The 25,616-nt window shown below is 43.3% G+C and overlaps 1 protein-coding gene across 7 annotated transcripts in view; it reads left to right on the top strand.

The window, feature by feature from the left end:
- LOC129835154 (regulator of G-protein signaling 12-like) overlaps positions 1-25,616 on the top strand; it is a 68,409-nt gene that overhangs the window by 15,175 nt on the left and 27,618 nt on the right. For all 7 annotated transcript variants that reach the window (XM_055900565.1, XM_055900566.1, XM_055900567.1 and 4 more), the window contains exon 4: positions 22,573-22,594. In XM_055900565.1, the coding sequence (XP_055756540.1) occupies positions 22,573-22,594 (22 nt within the window). The remainder of the gene's footprint in view (positions 1-22,572; positions 22,595-25,616) is intronic.

The following is a 25,616-nucleotide window of genomic DNA, read 5'->3' on the forward strand; positions in this document are numbered from 1 at the left end:
TGCACTGCCCCTGAGTTGAGCTCTCCCTGGCTGCAAACACACACACACACACCGCAGAGCGCGCCTGCGGATGGACTTGTTTACACACACCGGGCGTGTGGAGCTGCAGCAGCGCTGAAGACAAGCCAAACACACACGCTGCACACAGCCCCATACATGGAGAAAACTTTAACTCTCAACTCTGTAAGTCTTCTACCTCATTGAGCATGTGTATATCTTGTTCGCTCTCTCTTCTCTATCTATCCCTCTATCATCCTTTTGCTTTCATACAGTAGCTCAGGCTTATTGAACAGGAATGCTGCCTATGCTGTGCTGTGGTGTCTTCCAGTGTCTCCCTGACAGCTTTCATGCCTTCTTTGGGCTCTTTCTCTCATATTTGAGTGTTTAAGTGGCTCACAGTGGTTAGCTTGTGTGCTCCTTCAGAGGAATGTTTTGATCAGCTCCAGCCTCCAACGGATCTCGCATGTGTGGCTATGTGACACACTGTGTCGTTGTATACAGAGATACTGTCCAGCTTCCTGAGTCCTGGGACCGGGGACACAAACTGAATTTAAATCAGGCATCATACTAAAAGGGTTTTGTGAAGTGATGAGCGATTTTTCTCGTCGTTGATTCTCATGAAGCGTTCATTATGAACTGTTGACTGAGCGGCGCTGTGTTTGGGGTCCCTTGGCTAGTGACCCATTTCAAATGAATTAGTGTCGTTTGGAGGAGTGAAGCAGAGTTTTGGTGTGGAGGAATTAGAGTTGGAGACGTTGTCAACCCGAAATCAGACCCAACCTACGTGGAGAACATAACATTTTTTAGGGTTGCCTATAGCCACTTGAGTTGAGTTTGAACTTGATGTGGCTATATGTGGTTTTGCCCTGCCCCTCTCAGTTTGCTATAACACTTTACTGTGATTCACCCCTACTCTTAGACAGTCTGTCCGTTTTGTCTTAAAGGAACCTTTGTTAACGTTACTACTGGCAGTGGTGGCACATGTGTTTTTTGTATATATGTTCTCTTCGATCTATTTTTGTCTTAAAGCAACCTTTATGAACATGTAGGCTATGTTGTTGGGCTAGATGTTCTATTCGAATCTAAATGTATTGGATACGAGCCATATATAGAAAATGCCTAGTATGTATAGTATACAACTGGATTGGGTTTGGCATACTGAACAAAAATATAAACACAACATTTAAAGTGTTGGTCCCATGTTTCATGAGCTGAAATAAAAGATCCCAGAAATGTTCCATACGCACAAAAAGCGTATTTCTCTAAATTTGCTTGTACAAATGTGTTTACATCCCTGTTTGTGAGTATTTCTCCTTTGCCAAGATAATCCATCCACCTGACAGGTGTGACATATCAAGAAGCTGATTAAACAGCATGATCATTACACAGGTGCATCTTGTGCGGGGGACAATAAAAGGCCAATAAAATTTGTAGTTTTGTCACACAACACAATGCCACAGATGTCTCAAATTTTGAGGGAGAGTGCAACTGGCATGCTGATTATAGGAATGTCCACCAGAGCTGTTGCCAGAGAATTTAATGTTAATTTCTCTACCATAAACCGCCTTCAACGTCATTTTAGAAAATTTGGCAGTACGTCCAACCGGCCTCACAACCGGAGACCATGTGTAACCACGCCAGCCCAGGACCTCCACATCCGACTTCTTCATCTGCGGGATAGTCGGAGACCAGCCACATGGACAGCTGATGAAACGGTTTGTACAACCCAATAATTTCTACACCAACTGTCAAGAACATCTGCGTGCTCGTCGTTCTCACCAGGGTCTTGACCTGACTGCAGTTTGGCGTCGTAACCAACTTTTTCAGTGAGCAAATGCTCACCTTGGATGGTCGCTGGCACGCTGATTCATCTTCACGGATTAATCCCTATTTCACCTGTACCGGGCAGATGGCGTTGTGTGGGCGAGCGGTTTGCTGATGTGAACAGAGTGCCTCATGGTGGTGGTAGGGTTATGGTAGGGGCAGGCATAAGCTATGGACAATGAACACCATTGCATTTTATCCATGGAAATTTGATTGCACAGAGATACTGTATTCTGTAATCCCAGTCATATGAAATCCATAGCTAAAAAATGTTTTTTTCAATTGGCTGATTTTCCTATATGAATTGTAGCTCAGTAAAATCTTTGAAATTGTTACATGTTCCATTTTTATTCAGTGTATGATGCTGATGTTGTGACTTGAAATGCGGTGCAGAAATAGTGTGTTCTTGGGGGGATTAGCAGTTGAAAGAAGAGCTCGACACGCTTTTATCTCGCTGACATCACAGGGCACCAGCGTCGGAGTGTGGGTGGAACGAAATGTGTCCTCAGGCACAGTATTATGGGATGTAAAGAGCAAGCGGCCTGACATTTTCTAAATCTCTCGACAGTGGTGTACTTTTTTCTCCTCCTGCAGAGGTTTCATTGCATTAAATATGCCGCCTCTCTGCCCACGGACCCGAAAAATGGCTAGCTGCCTTGGACTGTTACGTTAACATGGCCAACAAGTCCGGATTAATATAGCTGCAGTACTCAGAAGATGGAAACTCAGTGACCAAACAACCAGATGTGAAAGTGGTTGCTGACTTCGCTGTTCGACCGCCTCGTGACCATAGAAGGAAAGTAACATCTGACCAACCGAGGGCAGAAATACAGTACTGTGTACTCCCACACTTACCAAGTGTTTGGGTTGTTATTATACATGCAGCTCACAGCTTAATGATGTCATCACCATCATACCAAAACCATGATATAATTTGTCAACAACATCTAGCTAACTGCCTAGTGGGAAAGATGTATACCTATCTAACCCTCACCACGACCAAGCCCACTACTGCTACTGCTAACACCATCAACCCCACCAGCACCGCCACTACCAGCCATCCCACGACACCAAGCCTCTCTGGCTCACAGCTTCTTAAAAACACCACTCACCTGCATGAGGACCTGAAAAAAACATTCGGAGACGAAGAAATGGTTAAAACTTCTTCGGGGTCGGTGTCCCTTCCATGGGACGGTTGAGCTAACATAGGCTAATGTGATTAGCATGAGGATGTAAGTAACAAGAACATTTCCCGGTACATAGACGTATCTGATATTGGCAGAAAGCTTAAATTCTTGTTAATCTAACTGCACTGTCCAATTTACAGTAGCTATTACAGTGAAAGGAGAGTACAATATTTTGAACATGAAAAGTTATTAATAAACAAATTAGGCACATTTGGGCAGTCTTGATACAACATTTTGAACAGAAGTGCAATGGTTCATTGGATCAGTCATGTATACCTATCTAGCACTCCAAGTGCACTGTTATGTGCCTTTTACCGAGGAGTGGCTTTCATACACTTATGCCATCTAGTGGCAAATATCTAAATTGCACCTGGGCTGGAATAATACATTATGGCCTTTCTCTTGCATTTCAAAGATGATGGTACAAAAAAAAATACAAAAGAACGGTTGTTTTTTTCCTTGTATTATCTTTTTCCAGATCTATTGTGTTATATTCTACTACATTCCTTTCACATTTCCATAAACTTCAAAGTGTTTCCTTTCAAATGGTACCAATAATATGCATATCCTTGCTTCAGGGCCTGAGCTACATGCAGTTAGATTTGGGTATGTCATTTTAGGCGAAAATTGAAAAAAGGAGGTAATCCTTATGAGCAGTGCCACACCCCCTCTGCATCCCTCTGGTTGATCCTTTCTTAAAATGTTAAAGCCAAGAATGAGTAATCTTGTATTAGTACTTCAAAACGTTTTGTTGATGAGGCAATGCTGGTTTGCTTTTCTGAAAGAAGTTGTATCGGCTCCTGTTTGTTTCTCCTTATGTTTCTGATGTTAACATGTAAAACATTTGTTGGAGTAGCCATCTGATTTGAAATGCAGTTAGGCTATAAAAGGTGTTTAAAAGTTAAGAGTTAAGACTGTCGCTGTGTATTTTTATGCTCTCCATGACTCTTAAAGGAAGGCATTGAGTACTCTGAAGCTGTTTTTAATCTCACAAAAGAAGAAATTAACCAAAATGTGTAAACTGCAGCAAAAGTATGTCATAAGGATGTGGATGTCATAAGGTGAATGCACCAATTTGTAAGTCGCTCTGGATAAGAGCGTCTGCTAAATGACTTAAATGTAAATGTAAATGTAAGTAGTTTTAAATGCACACACAGCTCCCCTGATAGCCACTATATACTGTCCAACCTTAAGAACACAATCTAAAAAACTGTTCACTGCTCTCACAGCCAACAACTGCCATACCAAATATAACTGTAACACAACAAACCACTCGGGAAGAGTACTAAGGGACATCCTCAACAACACAAACCTGAGCATGCTCAACATTGATGAGCCCGCACACATCCACTCCTCCTCCACCTCCACTGCAGACATCCTTGACCTTGTCCTCTGCTCCCCGGACCTGGTTGCTAAACTCCTCAGCTTCTCCGTCAGTCATGACGTGGGAAGTGACCCCCTTTCTGTCCTTGCCTCCTTTTCCCTCCAACTTCAACAAGCACCTGCAAAACAAAGATACAACTACAAGAAAGCAAACTGGGAAAAATACAGAAAATGCATAACAAACATTGCAGCAGCAACAAAGAACACCAAGGAGCTGGACCAGCTGCCTGAGAGGCTCGGGAGTGTCCTCATTCAGGCCCGATAGAGACTATTTCTCTTACCACCAAGTCAACAACTCCCACCACACATCCTCAGCATTATCAAGCAGAAGAGAAAGGTCTGGAGTGATTTAATCAGAACAAGAGCACCAAACTTGAAAACAGAAGTTAACTGGCTACAGAATCATAATGTACATCAACTCACCCTTCGTAAACAGAAACAGTGGACTGCCTTTTACCACCAGCTAGATCGGAACACCAACCCCGTGACCTTCTGGTAAACAATCTAAGGCATTAACGGAAACAAAACCAACAATATCATTCCTATGTTGAAGTCCCAAGACCAACTCATAGAAGTTAACAAAGCAATACTATTCAGAAACCACCTACAAAATGTCCACTCTTACCCCAATGACCCTCTCTTTGACCAAGAATGGAAAAACAAACCTCTCTCCCGACACCAGTAGACCATCCTCTCACCCGATCCCTCACTATTGAAGAAGCTAAAATCCTTCTGAAAAAAAGAAAAACAAAGCATCTGGGGAAGACAATGTTGACAGCACACTCATCAAACAAGCACCCGATGAATACCTGCACCTCCTTTCCAACCTCTTCCCCTCATGTCTCACCCACGGCCACTTCCCCCTTCCTCGGAAATCTGCAGTTGTTATAATGATTCACAAACCTGGTGAAGACCCATACAACGTCACAAGCTACAGACAAATCAGCCTCCGCAGCCATGTTGGAAAGCTGTTTGAGAGATTACTCACCCAAAGACTGAGCAGCCACACTGAGGAAATGGGCCTTCATGGAGTCCATCAGGCTGGCTTCAGAAAAACAAGATCAACCACAGATAACATTCTAAGACTTTCAGAAGACATTATTTGGAATAATGGACTGTGATTTCAACTTGCAGACTCCAGTCTTAAACTATGACCCTCCATCAGAAACATCATCACCAGCTTCCTCACAACCACACAATTAAAGGTCTCCACAGCAATAACCCCACCATTTACCCATGAAGCAATTGTCCCACAGGGGGCAGTCTTAAGCCCACTACTCTTCCTGTTATACATGTCAGACATCTATTAACCCCCCACCCACCATAGGTCAAGTCTCACAGTTTGCTGACGACCTCTGCTACTGGTCCAGCTCCAGCAGTCTATTCAAGAGATAGAGACATGGTTTAACATGTGACGCGTAAAGTTGAACCCACTAAGACCCAATGTGTCCTCTTAGATCCCAAGCTCTATGGCGAAGTAATACAAGTTGAAAAATAGGCTAAATTCCATGGCATCACTTTTCAGAAGAACATGCACTGGACAACACATATAGCGAACATAGAGAGAGAGGGATGAAAAAGACTCAACCACTTAAAAACCCTGTGCGGAAGAAAATATGGAGCCCCACCGCAGACAATGTTGAAAGTTTATATCAGCTATATATGATCTCTCTTTGAATATGCTCTACCAGCCTGGATAACAGCCTCACCACAGCAGATGAATTGGCTACAAACAATCCAAAAAATAGCTATAAATATGGTCTGCAGACTACCAACCGATAATAATTTCACCCACAGCATATCTGGACACACAATCAAAGACAGACATTCGGTCATTGGTCAGAAGTTAATTAACAAAGCCATCAATAACCCATCATTGAAGGAAGCTGTGGAAGAGGCCGAATGGACCACAGACACACCCATGTCCGACATGCTACTAGGCTGAAAACTGACCCAACATATCCCTCTATCTCTGACATAGCCATGCACAACTGACTCCAATCATACATTGCCATATTTTATTTTATAAAAAAATAAAAACAATATGAATAATATGTATTACCTTTTTTTTTTAATCTATCCAATTTATTGATATCTAACCCTTTCCCCTACCATCTACCCTTATCCGGGTTCATATCCTCTACCACCCCCCACCCAAACCCCATCCCTTACCCTTATCCGGGTTCATATCCTCTACCACCCCCCACCCAAACCCCATCCCTTACCCTAACAAGGGTTCATATCCTACCCCCCCTCATAGTTACGTGCTTTTATCTTTTATCCTAATATAGTTTGTTTTAAATAAAATCATGTTGGGAAAGAACAATAGTTGAACATATAGTCAATTGTTTTCTCAACAGCACCTTTAAATCCTTTTAGGCTGGGTGGATGCCTTGCTTTGACCACACCCTCCTTCCTTGCTCCTGGTCTGCCTTGCTTCTCCCACCCATCCATGTGTTTATATGGACAAAAAAGAGCAGATGCTCTGAGCTGTCCAATCAGGCCCAGTGTCTAGTGTCTCAGTATGTATTGAAGCAATCCCTCCCTCGGCATCTAGAAGAGTAGAGTTGTCCATACATTTTCTTTCTATTTTAATAAAGTTGTTTATCCCATCCCCCAACCCAAAAGCCTTCCCCTAAACCGGGTCTGTATACCGTCCTCATCCCCAACCCTTCCCCTAAACCTTTCCTCTAAATTGGGTTCGTATCCTATCCTATATATCTTTATTTCTGTGAACTACAATGCCCCCTCCCTTGTCCCTTGTTGCCCAACCCAAAACCTCACCCGGAAACCGAGAAGAGTGATAGAAGAGGGGATGAATCCCTTAGCTGTCAAGTACCAAGGTTTGTTGTCAAGATTTATTGAATTACTTTGCAACAGTCAGCGCGCTGTTGTCCCATCTATCTGTCTGTGTTGGACAACCTCCTATCAGGGATTCAGGAAGGCTCTGGGAATGAAGCAGTGTGATTCAGCTCTAAGGCCATCTACGCTATTTACCTTCCTTGCTTCCTTTTACTATTAACACTTTCCTTCATACTGATTTGTTTGCAGTACATCCCTTGCCAAGCGTGTGGAATTTACTTAATGAAGGAAAACCGTGGAACTAGAACTCTGTTTATCATCAAAGGAAACAGTTTAGACATGTCCGAGAGAGAAACTGGTACACTTTTATTCTTATAAAATACAACATTTACCTCACACCTGTGACTGTATTGCACGGGCATGTTTCCGCACAACCCTGACATTGGGTAAGAGGGGGTGTCATGTTTGAAGTAGTGTGGGAAAAGAGAATGTGGTTGTTCAACGATGCAGGGAATTACTGCGTTTGTTGGTATCTTTGGCCTTGTGTTGGCAGAGAACGTCGAGAAACGGTGCCAAGGTTCTGTCTCCTTAACCCCATGGATGTAATTAACATAGATTGTTGTTAGACCAGTTTCTCTCCGATGCTATTGCGAGAGCCCTGCACTATCACTATTCCTTCTCAGGAGATATTTCAAAAACTTGTCAACCCATATCAATGGACTGAAATATAGTAGGGTATATAATGTTTGCCTTTTAGCAGATGCTTTTATCTGAAGCGACTTACAGTACTGTATACATCATTTTTCAAACCGACGATCCTGTTGTTACAAGCACCGTGCTCTAGCAACTGTGCCACAAAACCATGGGCATTAAAATGGAGTTTGTCCCCCCACAGCCCACTCTTCTAGGAAAGCTTTCCACTAGATGTTGGAACATTGCTGTGGAGACTTGTTTCCATTCAGCCACAAGAGCATTAGTGAGGTCGGGCACTGATGTTGGGCGATTAAGCCTGACTCGCAGTGTTCAAATTCAATTTTGTGTTCAAATTCATCCCAAAGGTGTTCGATGTGGTTGAGGTCAGGGCTCTGTGCAGGCCAGTCAAGTTCTTCTACACCGATCTCGACAAACTATTTCTGTATGGACCTCGCTTTGTGCACAGGGGCATTGTCATGCTAAAACAGGATAGGGCCTTCCCCAATCTGTATCCACAAAGTTGAAGTCATAGTATTGTATAGAATGTAATTGTATGCTGTAGCGTTAAGATTTCCCTTCACTGGAACTAAGGGGCCAGCCCGAACCATGAAAAACAGACCCACACTATTATTTCTCCTCCACCAAACTTTAGTTGGCACTATGCATTCGGACAGGTAGCGTTCTCCTGGCATCCGCCAAAACCAGATTCTTCAGTCGGGCTGCCAGAAGGTGAAGTGGGATTCTTCACTCCAGAGAACACGTTTCCACTGCTCTAGCGTCCAATGGCGACGAGCTTTACACCACTGCAGCCAACGCTTGGCATTGCACTTGGTGATCTTAGGCTTGTGTACGGCTGCTCAGCCATGGAAACCCATTTCATGAAGCTCCTGACAAACAGTTATTGTGCTGACGTTGCTTCCAGAGGCAGTTTGGAATTCCGTAGTGAGTGTTGCAACCGAGGACAGGTGAATTTAACATGCTACACGCTTGCTGTTGATCAAAGCAGCAACACCTGTGGTTTGTGCTGTAACGTGCAGCACATGGAATGTGGTCATGGTGTTTCCAGAGGTGGATGTTGTCCCTAAAATGGGATCAGCTTACTCTCCCCATTCCCCATAGGAGGTTAAGCGAAAAGGCAGAACACATTGCAAGGATAGGTGGGTGGATAAGGGATGCATATAAATATGAATATTTGGATTACTTAGCACCAGTATGTTCGATTTCTTTCTTAGCATTTTTTTTTACAGCAGGCCAAACTCTCTAGAAGGAAGATGGTGGGTGGTTCAAAGGATGGATAGCTCAAGTAAAAGTGAGTCACCCAGTAAAATACTACTTGAGTAATAGTCTAAAAGTATTTGGTTTTAAATATACTTAAGTATCACAAGTAAATGTTATTGCAAAAATGTACTTAAGTATCGAAGTAAAAGTATAAATAATTTCAAATTGTTCATATTAAGCAAACCAGACAGCACAATTTATGTTTAAAAAAAATATGGATAGCCAGGGGAACACTCCAACACTCAGCCATAATTAACAAAGTTTTTGTGTTTAGTGAGTCTGCCAGATCAGAGGCAGTAGGATGACCATGGATGTTCTCTTGATACGTGTGTAAATTGGACCTTTTTCCAGTCCCGCTAATTCAAAACATAACAAGTACATTTGGGTGTCAGGGAAAATGTATGCAGTAAAAAGTACATTCTTTTCTTTAGGAATGTAGTGAAGTAAATGTAACAATGTGCGCTGAGAGGCGGGAAGCAAGTTCAGGGAGTGAATGTTTTAATAAAATAAACAGACCATAATACAAAACAAGAACCTTGAACATACATACATACATACATACATACATACATACATACATACATACATGAAACAATGACATCTGGGGAAGGAACCAAAGGGGGTGACATGTATAGGGCAGGTAATCAAGGAAAGGATGGAGTCCAGGTGAGTCTGACGACACGCATGTGCGCGTAACGATGGTGACAGGTGTGCGCCATAACGAGCAGCCTGGTGACCTAGAGGCTGGAGAATGAGCACATGTGACAGTAAAAGTAAAAGTTGTCAAAAATAAAGTGAAGTACAGATATCCACAAAAAATACTTAAGTAGTACTTTACACTACTAAATCTAATTTAGACAGTTTATTGTAATATTTCCGTGTATTTTTTTACAGCAATCCACATAACTCTCTCTAATCCACTCAGTCTCCGTTTCCCTTCAGAAACGTCTATTTTTGCCTCTGAGAGCTGCCCCGAACTTGTCCCCATGCCAAATACCGATGAGGATAAACTAGATGACTGCATCCCTTCGCCTTTCCCCTGAGGGGACCGACTTAACCGAAACTCCGTTCCCCCCTTGTCTTCTCCCAATGTCCCCCAGTCAGCTCAGGTTCCCAGTATGACCAGTAGAACCAACCGTGCACTAGATCACAAGATCACAGAATTGAGAATTGAATATTACACTCAGGAAGTCAGGGAATGGGACTATCTCAATGTCAAGGCCCAGTCCTTCTCCATTCCTGTTACAGTGCATTCCTGTTCAGTGCATTTTCCACATTTTGTTACATTACAGCCTCATTCTAAAATGGATTAAATATAGTCTTCTTGGGTATGACGCTACAAGCTTGGCACACCTGTATTTTGTGAGTTTCTCCCATTCTTCCCTGCAGATCCTCTCAAGCTCTGTCAGTATAGATGGGGAGCGTCGCTGCACAGCTATTTTCAGGTCTCTCCAGAGATGTTCGATATTGATCTAGTCCGGGCACTGTCTGGGCCACTCAAGGACATTCAGAGACTTGTCCTGAAGCTGCTCCTGCGTTGTCTTGGCTGTGTGCCTAGGGTCGTTGTCTTGTTGGAAGGTGAACCTTCGGCATGATGCTGCCAATACCATGCTTCACCATAGGGAATGTGCCAGGTTTCCTACAGACGTGACGCTTGGCATTCATGCCAAAGAGTTCAACCTTGGTTTCATCACACCAGAGAACCTTGTTTCTTATGGTCTGTGAGTGTTTAGGTGCCTTTTGGCAAACTCCAAGTGCACTGTTACGTGCCTTTTACTGAGGAGTGGCTTTCATCTGGCCAGTCTACCATAAAGGCCTGATTGGTGGACTGCTGCAGAGATGGTTGTACTTCTGGAAGGTTCTCCCATCTCCACAGAGGAGCTCTGTCAGTGACCACGGGGTTCTTGGTCACCTCCCTGACCAAGGCCCTACTCCCTCGATTGCTCAGTTTGGCCGTGCGGCCAGCTCTATGAAGAGTCTTGGTAGTTCCAAACTTCTTCCATTTAAGAATGATGGAGGCCACTTTGTTCTTCGGGACCTTCAATGCTGCAGACATTTTTGGTACCCTTCCCCAGATCTGTGCCTCGACACAAACTTGTCTCGGAACTCTACAGACAATTTCTTCGACCTCATGGTTTGGTTTTTGCTCTGACATGCGCTGTCAACTGTGGGACCTTATATAGACAGGTGTGTGCCTTTCCAAATCATGCCCAATCAATTGAATTTACCACAGGTGGACTGCAATCAAGTTGTAGAAACATCTCAGGGATGATCAATGGGAACAGGATGCACATGAGCTCAACTTTGAGTCTCATAGCAAAGGTTATGAATACTTATGTAAATAAGATATTTCTGTTTTTAATTTTTAATAAATTAACAAAACTGTTTTCGCTTTGTCATTATGGTGTATTGTGTGTAGATTGCTGAGTATTATTATTTTTTAATCAATTTTAGATTAAGGCTGTAACGTAACAAAATGTGGAACTGAATACTTCCCGAAGGATACAGTACCAGTCAAAAGTTTGGATTCACCTACTCATTCCAGGGTTTTTTACATTTTTTTTAACCATGTTCTATATTGTAGAATAACAGTGAAGACATCAAAACTATGGAATCATGTAGTAACCAAAAAAGTGCTAAACAAATCAAAATATATTTTATTTTTGAGATTCTTCAAAGTAGTCACCCTTTGCCTTGATGACAGCTTTGCACACTTGGCAATCTCTCAACCAGCTTCAGGAGGTAGTCACCTGGAATGCATTTAAATTAACAGGTGTGCCTTGTTGAAAGTTTCTTCAAGTGCAGTCGCAAAAACCATCAAGCGCTATGATGAAACTGGCTCTCATGAGGACCGCCACAGGAAAGGAAGACCCAGAGTTACCTCTGCTGCAGAGGATAAATTCATTAGAGTTACCAGCCTCAAGGCCTCGCAAGTTGCGCAGTGTCTCTGTGCCACTAGAAATCCTGGTTCGAGTCCAGGCTCTGTCGCAGCTGCCCATGATCGGTAGACCCATGGGGCGGTGTACAATTGGCCCAGCGTCGTCCGGGTTAGGGGAGGGTTTGGCCGGCAGGGTTGTTCCTGTCCCATCGCGCAGAGACAGGAACTCCTGTGTTGGGCCGGGTGCAATGCACGCTGACACGGTCGCCAGGTGTATGGTGCCTCCTCTGACACATTGGTGCGGCTGGCTTCCGGGTTAAGCAGGCGTTGTGTCAAGAAGCGGTGCGGCTTGACCTGGTTGTGTTTCTGAGGACACATGGCTCTCGACCTTCGCCTCTAACGAGTCCCGTACAGGAGTTGCAGCGATAGGACAGGACTGTAACTACCCATAGGATACCACGAAATAGAAAAATGGGTAAAAAAAATGTAATAATAGTAATATAAAAAATGAGTTACCAGCCTCAGAAATTGCAGCCCAAATAAATGCTTCACAGAGTTTAAGTAACAGACACATCTCAACATCAGGTCTTCAGAGGAGACTGCATAAATCAGATCTTCATGGTCGAATTGCTGCAAAGAAACCACTACTAATGGACACCAATAAGGAGAAGAGAATTGCTTGGGCCAAGAAACAATGGATATTAGACCGGTGGAAATCTGTTGTTTGATCTGATGAATCCAAATATGAGGTTTTTGGTTTCAACCGCTATGCCTTTGTGAGACGCAGAGTAGGTGAACGGAGGATCTCTGCATGTGTAGTTCCCACCGTGAAGCATTGAGGAGGAGGTGTGATGGTGTGGGGGTGCTTTGCTGGTGAAACTGTCAGTGATTTATTTATAATTTAAGGCACACTTAAGCAGCATGGCTACCACAGCATTCTGCATCGATACGCCATCCCATCTGGTTTGCGCTTAGTGGGACTATCATTTGTTTTTCAACAGGACAATGACCCGACACACCTCCAGGCTGTGTAAGGGCTATTTGACCAAGAAGAAGAGTGATATAGTGCTGCAGCAGATGACCTGGCCTCCACAATCACCCGACCTCAACCCAATTGAGATGGTTTGGGATGAGTTGGACCGCAGAGTGAAGGAAATGCAGAAAACAAGTTCTCAGCATATGTGGGAACTCCTTCAAGATTGTTGGAAAAGCATTCCAGGTGAAGCTGGTTGAGAGAATGCCAAGAGTGTGCAAAGCTTTCATCAAGGCAAAGGGTGGCTACTTTGAAGAATCTCAAATATAAAAAATGTTTATCACTTTTGTGGTTACTAAATGATTCCATTTGTGTTATTTCATAGTTTTGATGTCTTCATTATTATTCTAAATTGTAGAAATTAAGAAATTAAATTAAGAAAAACCCTGGAATGAGTAGGTGTGTCCAAACTTTTGACTGGTACTGTGTGAAATATATATATATATATATAATCAGTGTTAGCCAGGCCATACTAGGGCAGCAGTGATGGTGATGCCATGTTAGCAAGGAGTTACTGTGTTCGCATTCCTCTCGCTGGAGATGTTTACCTTACTCATTCCTGATGCCCCACTTCTCTCAGGGTCAGACACACCAAGCCCAGGCTACATAACAGTCAGAACTGAGTGTTTCCTCCTTGTCCTAGAGACCATATCAATTTAACCCCGCCTGACCCTTCGTAAATATACAGTCACCTTATTTTCTTCTGAGGCATGACATTCGCGCCATTAAGTAATTACTACTGTCACTCTGAATGCAGATATGTCAGTGTGGTGGAACCATCAAAAATGGGTAACTTAATTTAGAATAGATTGGATAACATAGCTGGAATCTCAGACTTTCATAACAGGCCTACTGTACAGTGTGTGGTGTTCAACGTTAAGCTGCAAACATAATCTTTGGGGTAAATCAGTTGAGGAACATTGAGGAAGACTGAACTGGTCCATGCAAGACACATATTCAGACACAGGACACAGGTTACCTCACATCCTAGTTGACTATGATGAAGGAGAGGCTCCCCTCCCATGAGCCTCGAGGGCGTGCAGAGTTAGAGTTAGCCACATAAGATGCTACCACACCCTTGTCCTGCTTTCTCCCCCCTTTCACTCCCACACAATTACAAAATGAATGGGTTTCCCAACCTGAACTTGTAATTATCCCAGATTCCTCCCCCTTAGTCTCCACCAAAATAGTCCCACTACAGAGAGAGAAATCTTGAAGGGTTGCATGCAGTGTTTTGAAAATCTGGGGTCATCTTATTTGGGTGGTTTTGTTGTAGCGAGCCTTGTGATTTGTGGGCTTGGAGTTTTTCAGCGCATACGGAAAGTATTCATACCCCTTGACTTTTTCCACATTTTGTTACGTTACAGCCTTATATAGTTTTCCTCATCAATCTGCACACAATACTCCATTATGACAAAGCGAAAATACGTTTTTAGAAATGTTTGCAAATTTATTCAAAATAAAAAGCAGAGCAAAGGGAACAACTACTTCAGGTCTCAGAGCAAGTGACGTCACCGATTGAAATGCTATTAGCGCGCACCACCGCTAACTAGCTAGCCATTTCACATCAGTTACATTCACCCCCCTTTTAACCTACTCCTTTTCCGCAGCAACCAGTGATCTGGGTCAACAGCATCAATGTAACAGTTTAATCCATCCTCCTGCCGGGCTTGAACCAGGGACCCTCTGCAGACACCGACAACAGTCACCCACGAAGCATCGTTACCCATTGCGCCACAAATGCCGCAGCCCTTGCAGAGCAAGGGGAACAACTACTTCATTTCTCAGAGCGAGTGACGTCACCGATTGAAAAGCTATTAGCGCGCACCACCGCTAACTAGCTAGCCATTTCACATCGGTTACACGTCAAAGAAAAAACCAAGCCATGAGTTCGAAGGAATTGTCCGTAGAGCTCCTGATTGTGTCGAGGCACAGATCTGGGGAAGGGTACCAAAATACCAAAACAATTCTGCAGCATTGAAGGTCCCCAAGAACACAGTGGCATTCTTAAATGGAACTACCAAGACTCTTCCTAGAGCTGGCCGTCTGGCCAAACTGAGCAATCGGGGGAGAAGGGCCTTGGTCAGGGAGGTGACCAAGAACCGGATGGTCACTCAGACGGCGCTCCAGAGTTCCTCTGTGGAGATGAGAGAATCCTCCAGAAGGACAACCACCTCAGCAGCACTCCACCAATCAGGCCTCTATGGTAGAGTGGCCAGATGGACGCCACTCCTCAATAAAAGGCAGGAGACAGTGTGCTTGGAGTTTGCCAAAAGGCACGTAAAGGACTCTCTGACCATGAGAAACATTATTCTCTGGCTGATGAAACCAAGATTGAGCTCTTTGGCCTGAATACCAAGCGTCATGCCTGGAAGAAACCTGGCACCATCCCTATGGTAAAGTATGGTGATGGCAGATCCATGCTGTGAGGATGTTTTTTAGCGGCAGGGACTGAGAGACTTGTCAGGATCGAGGGAAAGATGAACGGAGAAAAGTACAAAGAGATCCTTGATTGAAACCAGCTCCAGAGCCCGGACTTGAACCCGATCGAACATCTTTAGAGAGACCTAAAAATAGTTGTACAGCAACGCTCCCCATCCAACCTGACAGAGCTTGAGATGATCTGCAGAGAAGGATGGGAGAAACTCTCAAAATACAGGTGTACCAAGCTTGTAGCCTCATACACAAGAAGACTCAAGGCTGTATGATAATAAATATAAATGTGATATTTCAGTTTTTTCTTAGTCATTGTGGCTAAGCAAAAACTTGTAGATTGATGAGGGAAAAAATTATCGAATCAATTTTAGAATATGACTGTAACGTAACAAAATATGAAAAAAGTCAAGGGATCTGAATACTTTCCAAAGGCACTGTATATATACATACACACATACACACACACACACGTCATACACACACATCAGCTCAGGGGGACAATGGCTGCCGTTTACATGCAAATTTAGAAAGATCTTAAATGACAGTAAAAGGCCCTTCATGCATTCATCTTAAGATAGCTAGGTGAGACAACCACGTATCACAATTGTAAAAAGTCGGTGCTAGTAGGAAAAGACAATTGCAATTTTTCTTTATGTGGACTGCTCAAAAAAATAAAGGCAACACTTAAACAGCACAATGTAACTCCAAGTCAATCACACTTCTGTGAAATCAAACTGTCCACTTAGGAAGCAACACTGATTGACAATAAATGTCACATGCTGTTGTGCAAATGGAATAGACAAAAGGTGGAAATTATAGGCAATTAGCAAGACACCCCCAATAAAGGAGGGGTTCTGCAGGTGGTCACCACAGACCACTTCTCAGTTCCTATGCTTCCTGGCTGATGTTTTGGTCACTTTTGAATGCTGGCGGTGCTTTCACTCTAGTGGTTGCATGAGACGGAGTCTACACCCCACACAAGTGGCTCAGGTAGTGCAGCTCATCCAGGATGGCACATCAATGCGAGCTGTGGCAAGAAGGTTTGCTGTGTCTGTCAGCGTAGTGTCCAGAGCATGGAGGCGCTACCAGGAGACAGGCCAGTACATCAGGAGACGTGGAGGAGGCCGTAGGAGGGTAACAACCCAGCAGCAGGACCGCTACCTTTGTGTTGTTTAAGTGTTCCCTTTATTTATTTGAGCAGTGTATTTTTTTTGAAAGACGATACTCTTTGAAGAGGTGTTGTTTTAGAAATTTCTCAGAAGATGGGCAGGGACTCTGCTGTCCTAGCATCGGGAAAGCTGGTTCCACCATTGTGGTGCCAGTCATCTAACCATCGTTCATGAGCTCATCATCACATCTGAGCTGATGATACACAGTGTGTATCAGACCTACAGTGGCTTTGTCGCGCCAATAACATTTTTGGACACAAGTCATAATCTCTAAAGAACACAACACAAGGCTGTCTCTCTGTCTGGGGATTTCTTCAGTTGGTCGCATATCGCCAGAGGACTCTCTCTTCTCTCTCTTCTCCTCACTCGGTTGTGGAGGAAATGTCTCTTCCATCTTATCAGTCGCTGCGTCCTTGCCCTCCCTCCCTCAAAAGGAAGTGGCTTCCAAGGCTTTCTCTTGTAATTATTTTCGGAGGCATAGTTTGTTGTCTGCCATAAGATAGCAGGCAGAGATTCGTTGTCTTCTTCAATTTGAGATTGATTTGTTTAGAACTCGACCAGTGCTGCCTGGGTCTCGTTGACATCGGAGTGTTCGTTTTTTTGCATAGGAATACAGGGAGGATATAGGGAGGAAAGGAAATATTTGAGTAATTGATTTGGCTCTGGTTGTGGGGAATGTTAGCTCAGTGTCATTAAGTACACTTTTGGAGTCTCATCATAAAATGCCTTCAGTTTGATGATTAGAAGCCCTGGGACACAAAAGACAATGGTTGGGACAGACTAAGGCATTTTGGGAAACGTCAGTAATCAATTGTGGCAATTTTCTGCAAGGCTTTCTTCTCACAGCCAGGTAATTCAGCAAGGTAGAATGGTAAGCATGACAGTTGGATGAGGAGCAGATCTAAAGAGATGCTTTAAGTGAAACCAAAACATATTGATTGGTTACTGCTTGTTTGTGTTGTGTGAAGTTGTACACATTCTCAGAGCTAAATTGAGATGAACTCACCAACCCTGAACTGTCCACCCCAAGATGTGAAAGAGTCAAGAGGTCAGGAGGGCTGTTTTTATTCTGATTATTCATTAGGGTCTGACTAATTTGGTCTATTTTCACCAGATTCTAATTACAGCTTGTCAGATGTTATTTATTATTATACACACCCTCTCTCTCTTCCCCCTTCTCTCGCTCTCACTCTTTTGAAACAGTCCCTGACTGATAAACATGAATAGACTCGCAGGAAGAGTAGCTGCTGCATCAGAAGCAGCTAAGGGGGATCCTGATATAATTGTAAAATGCGTAGACCATAATAGATCATGTTTGAATGCACTAGGACAGGAAAAAATCCACCCTAAAATCTTGCATGTTAAGAAGTACTGCATGTGAAAGCACGATTACACTGCACTTTCAGGTCATGAGGCAACGAGTGTTTAGAGAGGAATTAAATGCAATCAGGCTTGTCCATTAGCTATGGGAAAACCTCAGAATGGGCCACCCATGTTAAGGAAAATAGAGTGGGTCCAAAGCAATCTGCAGGCAGATCCCAGAGATTGCCAAAAAGCAGCAGAAATGCGACTCAGTCCGACTCCAATGCCAAAGGTTTGGAAACGTATTTTCCTTCTCTTTTGTGCTAGTAGAACCAGTCAAATAGTTGACATGATTCTTTTCATGAAATCATACATTGTTTTCTTGGTTATAGCAATTGTCCATTGATTTTGTAGTTGTAGTTGATAGTTATGGTGGAACAAATTATAGCTGACTGGTGCAACCTGATGAGGATAAAAAAACTGGAGCAGAAATGTAAGGATGTTAATAAATACTAAATCTGATTGAACATTAATCTGGTTTCAATTTAGCAGTGACTCCAGCCTTCTCGAAGCAATGAATATAGAATACTGTGTCTGGAAACAAAGGGGGGGGGGGGGGTTATTTCATCTGAAAGTCTAACGCCCTATGGTGGCAGAGGCTGTACTGTATTGCTCGTGTGGATCGCCACGGTAACAAAAAGCACAGGAGTATAGGGGAACAGAGCTTCCCCTGTCTGATACCTCGTCAAATTTCCCCGGCTCGCTCTGACTTGTACAGACATGGTGGCAGCGTTTGGGTGGGGAGTGTTCAGGTATGCGCTCAGACACACATCTGTCTGCCTGTTAGCATACACCAGACTCTGAGAATAATGAGTCTCAAAAAGAGACTCTCCTTCAAGAAAACCTGGTATTTCAACACTGTAAGTAAACTTCTGACAACTTTATAGGACAGTTTCAGTCTTTTGTCTGGTGGTGGTGAAGGACTCAGCTGCTTTAGTCATTACTTTCCACAGTTATGATTTGAGAGAGAGGAACTGTGAACGTTGTGAAGGCATTTCTCTCTCTGGCTCTACTGGTGTGATCGACAGAGTTCATCTCTCTTAACACGGTTCTAGGGACACGAGCATGCCTAAACAAGTCAAGAAGTGTGATGTGATTTGAATGTGTGGTGTTTAGGACAAAGCGTCATCAGTGTTGGAAATGTATGCATAGCTTGTGCCCACCATACTGTATGTTAATACTTACATTGGAAAAGTCATTTTTTTTCTCTCTCTTAACCTGATTGGGCTTGTACGTTGTCGCACCTGATATGTTCTTTACATCCCCCATTGCTGTCTTGCTCTTCAATTTATCTTTATATCGTCTTTGTCATGCTTCATTGGATTGCACTATCCAATATTGCCCACATTACTTTTGAGAAATCCCTGTATAATCTGTGCCCCCTGAAGCTCTCTACCAGCACCTAGGCTATATGAAAACCGCATAACTTCAGTAAATTACACTTTAGCAGTGTCTTTTCCAAATAGTGGATTAGGACCCGCTGGCGATGGATCACTAAAACCTGGATTGTAGCTAGAAACATAGCTTTGTTTATTTTGTAAGACCTTTGTTGGCAACTAATGATATTCTGCTCAAGGCTTGTCCTGCCTAGTGCCACCCATGGATAGAGCTTGTCTGCGGGGTGTCACTGGAGGTGTGAACAGAGGAAGAGAGCAGAGCAGTTGAGACAACAGAAGTGGCCAGCCATCACTTGATCTCTTCACAGTTCTGTATTGCTGTGGAAGCAATAACGAGCTGGAAAACACACCGAGGTGTATGTGTGGTCTCATTAACCCCTGTAGGCTGCTACACACTCACACGCAGACACACACACACACGCTCCGTTTCATTAATCAACAGAGCTGTAACAACTTTAATAGGTGTGGCGACAACTTTAGCCTTCATGATGTTAAAGGCAACCTGACATGACTTGTGACGTGACCTGATGTTTTCATTCATCAGAAATACTTCTCATATGACGCATAGTAATTTAGAAGGGCAGGTATTAGGTTGGCTAACATCCGCAGTGTGTCATGATGAGATTTACTGTGACATGCTCTCCTATGAGTCGTCATGAATGAAAGATTGGTTGGGAAGGGAGTTCATTATCCTCGAGAACAGGATATGGCTGACATCTCAACTCTTTGAACACCAATCTCAAACTACTACTAGGTCTGTACAGGCTACGACTCTAGTGACTCCCCTGTATAATTTCATGGTTTCAGTAGGGACTTTTTACGAGTTCAAACATGCCAAGACGTATGTCATAGATGATGGCGGTCTAGTTTAGAATGAAACATGGTTTCTGGAGACTACTGTGTATTTAGGATGGTGGTTTAGGTGCTAGATCTGCTGCTACCACTGAAGCAACAGTCGTTTTGAGCGGGTGCTCTCTATATTTTCTTCCTCTATTTTCTATTGACCTCTTCATCTTCTCTCTCTTTGACTCCTGACTATATGTGGCCTAGCCACCACAGAAGAGGTCCAGGCTGTATGTGTCACGTCTACTCCCGCCCTGCATCACGCACTCCTGCCATCTATTACACACACCTGCCTTCCCTCATCACGCGCATCAGCGATATTGGACTCACCTGGACTCATTCATCACCTGTTTATTTCCTCCCCTATATTTGTCAGTTCCCTTGCTCTGTTCCCTGCTGCTGCATTGATTGTTCTTTGTCTGTATTACTCGTTTGCTGACGCTGTTCCTGTCTCCTTCCATGTCCGTTCTATATTAACTGTTTGACTCCCCGTACCTGCTTCGTCTCTCCAGTGTCATTCCATGTGACAGTATGGGACAGTATGGGTTTGGTTCAGCAGCCTTGTGGTTGTTGAGTGAAGACTAGATGTTGTGGTTCTTGGGACTACACTCTCTTCACCTCTGTGAGAGGGGGAAAATGCTGATGCGACATTTACATGTGGTCACCATCACTCCCATAATGGAATGGACCACAATGGGTGCACATGACCGTGATCCTTACCCTAACATGGTCAAACAACATAAGCCAGCCACTGACTGACTGGTAATGGGCAGGTACAAAATATGTCTGGTCATATTCCTCAAGTCATTGATCAATGTTATTTTAGATGCGTAAATGACTTCTCCCAGCTGTGACCAATAGTAGATCCATAAAGAAAGGATATCTTATTATGCACTCCTTTAACTTAAAACATTGCTAATTAGGCCTATGCATAGAAATATTTTTAAGTAATTTCAAATCAATTATCATCTGGGTGGCGGGGTAGCCTAGTGGTTAGAGTGTTGGACTAGTAACCAGAAGGTTGCAAGTTCAAATCCCCTAGCTGACAAGGTACAAATCTGTCGTTCTGAACAGGCAGTTAACCCACTAGGCAGTCATTGAAAATAAGAATTTGTTCTTAACTGACTTGCCTAGTAAAATAATAAAATTGGTCACATACACATGGTTAGCAGATGATATTGTGACTTTATCAAAATGCTTATGTTATGTTGATGACAACTTTCAAATCTCTTCAATTTCAACTTTCAAGTCTCTAGATCTGATTTATATTCCACAATATTGTTGAAATCCATTGAAATCCAAAATCAGGGCTTGAATTATCTCCAGCCTTGCTGGAAGTGGCCTGTCTAGACATATATCCCAGCACATTCGCAATTTGAAGTGGCTTCTCGAATGCTCGTCGGGCATCACTCTCTTTCTTAATGAATCCTCCAACATACTGATTTAAAGAGTGCTCTTGGAAAGAATGATGCTCCATTCATTTCCTTTGCGGCATGTGAAAATATTGTAATTTTTTTGGCTCTAAATCTTTATTTTCTATCTAAACTGATGTTAACAGGTATATCTGGCTTTCTGACATTCTTCTTCCAGCAATGTCTTCTAATTCTGTTTGCCATGTGAATTTATAAAATCAAGTCAGGGATTGGTTGTGTGAGAGCATCACGCTAATAAATATGCCAGTGAAATACCAACACTTTGGTGAAATGCAATTGTTGAGTCTTTCCAAAGAAGCTTGTTGGAATGACTCTTCACTCTGTGACCTATAGCCTTGTATAGACTTTTATAGCCCACCCAGCCCCTGAATTAGCATGAGAAAAGTGGCCCATTACTGCAAGCAACGGCCTCTTAAGTGGCTCCTCATAATGACTTCTGATCTGACCACGACACCAGCGAGAGGGATTGTGCTACTTCTTAGTCTTTGTGTCTCTGTGTGTGAAAGAGAGTGTGTGTGTTTGTCTGTGTGTGTGTTTCTCGTTATTTGTCTGAGTATGTTCTTGTGTGTTCAAGACGTGCGAGTCGTAGGTGGTGAATGTGTGTGGTGAGGGGAGGGCCACGATCTTGAGGTGTGACCAGCTGTGTGCGCAGAGGCCCTTGGTCCACCCACATCCCTACATTAATGGCCCCTGATTAGAGAACAGGGGCCCTCCCCTTGCAGTAACACACACACTCACACTGGTGGGATGTCTGGAGAGACACTGTTTCTCAGGCTCCAGTTGTTAATTGCCTCAGAGCAGGAAGAGGACATGAGGGCAGCTTCTCACTCATGTCTATCTTTGTTCTCTTTCAGTCGACTGCTTCCTCAGATGCTGGTGAGTACGTTTATCTTTTCTTTTCATTACACCCATTCTGACATTTAGCTACTTTATCCGGGATATCAAAACACAGCAAAGAGATTTGTTGCATGCAGCTGTATGTACTAGCTGTAACTAACTGACAAAATTAGTTTTAAGTTCAGTTCAACTAAGAGTTCCTAGACAAGCCCCGGACCAATTAGGGCATTTTGTCCCGCCATACACTCGTTCCAAGAAGGGTTCTGCGGCTCTTAGTTCCAGGTAGAACTCTTTTGGGTTCCATATGGAAAGGGCTCTACATGGAACCCAAAAGGGTTCTACCTGGAACTAAGAGTGGTTATCCTATGGGGACAGCCAAAGAACCCATTTTGGTTCTAGATAGCACCTTTTTTCTAAGAGTGTAGACCCTTTTGAAGAACAATAATGGTCACTTTTGTGTGCATTTGTTTTGAATGTGACTTTCTCGGTTTCCAGTTTCTTTTTTATTACACTTTCCACCACACGCAATTCGGAAGTTATTGAATAGAACAGGCACACAGAATATGATGTCAACCTATTTATTTACGACTTTAACAAGAGGCGCTTGTGCAGGGGTTTTAGTGCAGGGGTTTTAGGGTTTGGCCTTTGGTGTTTGCTGTCTGTTCCCCATTTCACAGACGTTTAATAATGTTTGCTGAACGCCACGGTCAATGGAGCTTCGGCGTTGCCGCTGCTTACCGCATTTTCTGAGGTTTTGGTTCAGACACCCTATGCTATTTACCCTGTGTTACTCATTAACAAAGTAACACAGGCCCCATATTTTCTCTCTGCTGGCAAACACAATATTCCCAACACCCGAATCTAATACAGCTAACTCCAAACCAAATATCTTGTCAACTCCAAACCAAATATAATGTCACCGAGGTCAATTGTCAGAGTTGAAATAAAAATATAAACAAACGTCTGGGACAAATTGATTGCCACGATAGAAAATGGAATACGACTCTTGCGTCTTTGAATGGGAGATGTAATGGTCTGTAAAATCAGCTTGTTTTATGCCTCTTTTGGCACATGTACTGATTCAGCTGGGTGAATTGGCTAACAAAGGCATGAGATGCTATAGTTAGACTGCATGCCGTGACATTACTCACAGCATTGTAAAGTAGTCAGTCACGAACAGTCATGATTTGGTGTCCACGGTGTCATGTAATATTTGCAATAGCATGAAGAAACTTTGCTTGATAAACCTCAAATGAAACTACATCTATTTGTAATTCCTCCTGTGCTTCTGCATGCTTATCAGTGATTAGATACCTTGGTGCTGGAGGCTATGGATGAATCTTAGATTATTCTCAGTGTAGTGTTTTCAGGAAACTCCCAACAGAGGCTATTCAAATTGCTCAATTTTGGTAACATGTCTTCCTTTTGTATTTTTGTATTGTGCTTTCTCTGATTGGTGGGACTTACAGCCATGAAATTGCCATCTGGTGCCATGATATCAAGTACTAACTGTGAGTCCTTAGAGGTACTTGTTTAAATCGGCCTAGTTGTCTAGATTCCACAGCTCCGAAGCTATTCCCTTCTTTTGGGTGTAAAGATCTAGAGTAATAGCCTCGTCCACCGTCTTTTAGAGTATAGTGATCATGTCCCCCTCGTGTGTGTCCCTGAATTATCTCTCTCTGCTGTAGACGATGCTGGCAGGGTGCAATATAATGGTGGTGGGTTGCAGCACTATAAGGGCTGTTGTTGTTAGAGCAGTCGCTGTCACAAACCCCTTTTCCCCTAACCAATCAATCAATGAAATGTATTTATGAAGCTCTTTTACATCAGCAGATGTCACAAAGTGCTTATACAGAAACCCAGCCTAAAGCCCCAAACAGCAAGCAATGCAGATGTAGAAGCGTGGTGGCTAGGAATAACTCCATAGAAAGGCAGGATCCTAGGAAGAAACCTAGAGAGGAACCAGGTTCAGAGAGGGGTGGCCAGTCCTCTTCTGGCTGTGCCCAGTGGAGATTATAAGAGTTCATAGCAATTAAGTCCAGATTATTGGGACGGCATGGGAGAGCACTAGCAAGCCAATGACTCAGCCCCTGTAATAGAATCAGATGCAGAGAATCCCAGTGGAGAGAGAGAGAGGAGCCGGCCAGGCAGAGACAGCAAGGGTGTTTCGTCACTCCAGTGCCTTGCCGTTCACCTTAGCAGTAAAGACCTAAAGATTGCATCACTCAAATGGATTGACAGATCATTCCATAAAAATGGAGCTCTATAGGAGAAGGCCCTTCCTCCAGCTGTTTGCTTAGATATTCTAGGAACAATAAGGAGGCCTACTTCTTGTGACCGTAGCGTACGTGTAAGTATGTACGGCAGGACCAAATCAGAGACATAGGCAGTAGCAAGTCCATGTAATGCTTTGTAGGTTAGCAGTAAAACCTTGAAATCAGGAAGCCAGAGGCTAGCACTGTAGTAATATGATTGCATTTTCTGCTTCTAGACAAGATTCTAGCAGACGTATTTAGCACTAGCTGAAGTTTATTTAGTGCTATATCCGGATAGCCGGAGAGTAGAGCATTGCAGTAGTCTAATCTTGAAGTGACAAAAGCAGCAGATCTCTTTGTTTCTTGGGACCTAGAACTAGCATCTCTGTTTTGTCCATGTTTAAAAGCAAAACATTTGCCGCTGTCCACTTCCTTATGTCTGAAACAGGCTTCCAGGATAGGCAATTTCGGGGCTTCGCCGTGTTTTATTAAAATGTACAGCTAGCTGTGTGCCATCTGCATAGAAGTTGACATTGTGTTCCCGAATGACCAAGAGGTAGCATATATAATGAAAACAATAGTGGTCCTAAAACAGAACCTTGAGGAATACCGAAACTTACATTTACCACCTTAACGAGTACGTTCTCAGTACTATGATGGGCTCTAAAACCAGACTAGAGTTTTTTGTATACATTATTCGTCTTCAGGAAGGCAGTGAGTTGCAGAGCAACAGCTTTTTTGTTTTAAATGAGAGGAATGGGAAATTTGATATAGGCCGATTTAGTTTTTTAAATGTTCCGGGTCAA

Source organism: Salvelinus fontinalis, chromosome 36 (assembly GCF_029448725.1).
Source record: "Salvelinus fontinalis isolate EN_2023a chromosome 36, ASM2944872v1, whole genome shotgun sequence".
In the NCBI taxonomy this organism is placed as follows: domain Eukaryota; kingdom Metazoa; phylum Chordata; class Actinopteri; order Salmoniformes; family Salmonidae; genus Salvelinus; species Salvelinus fontinalis.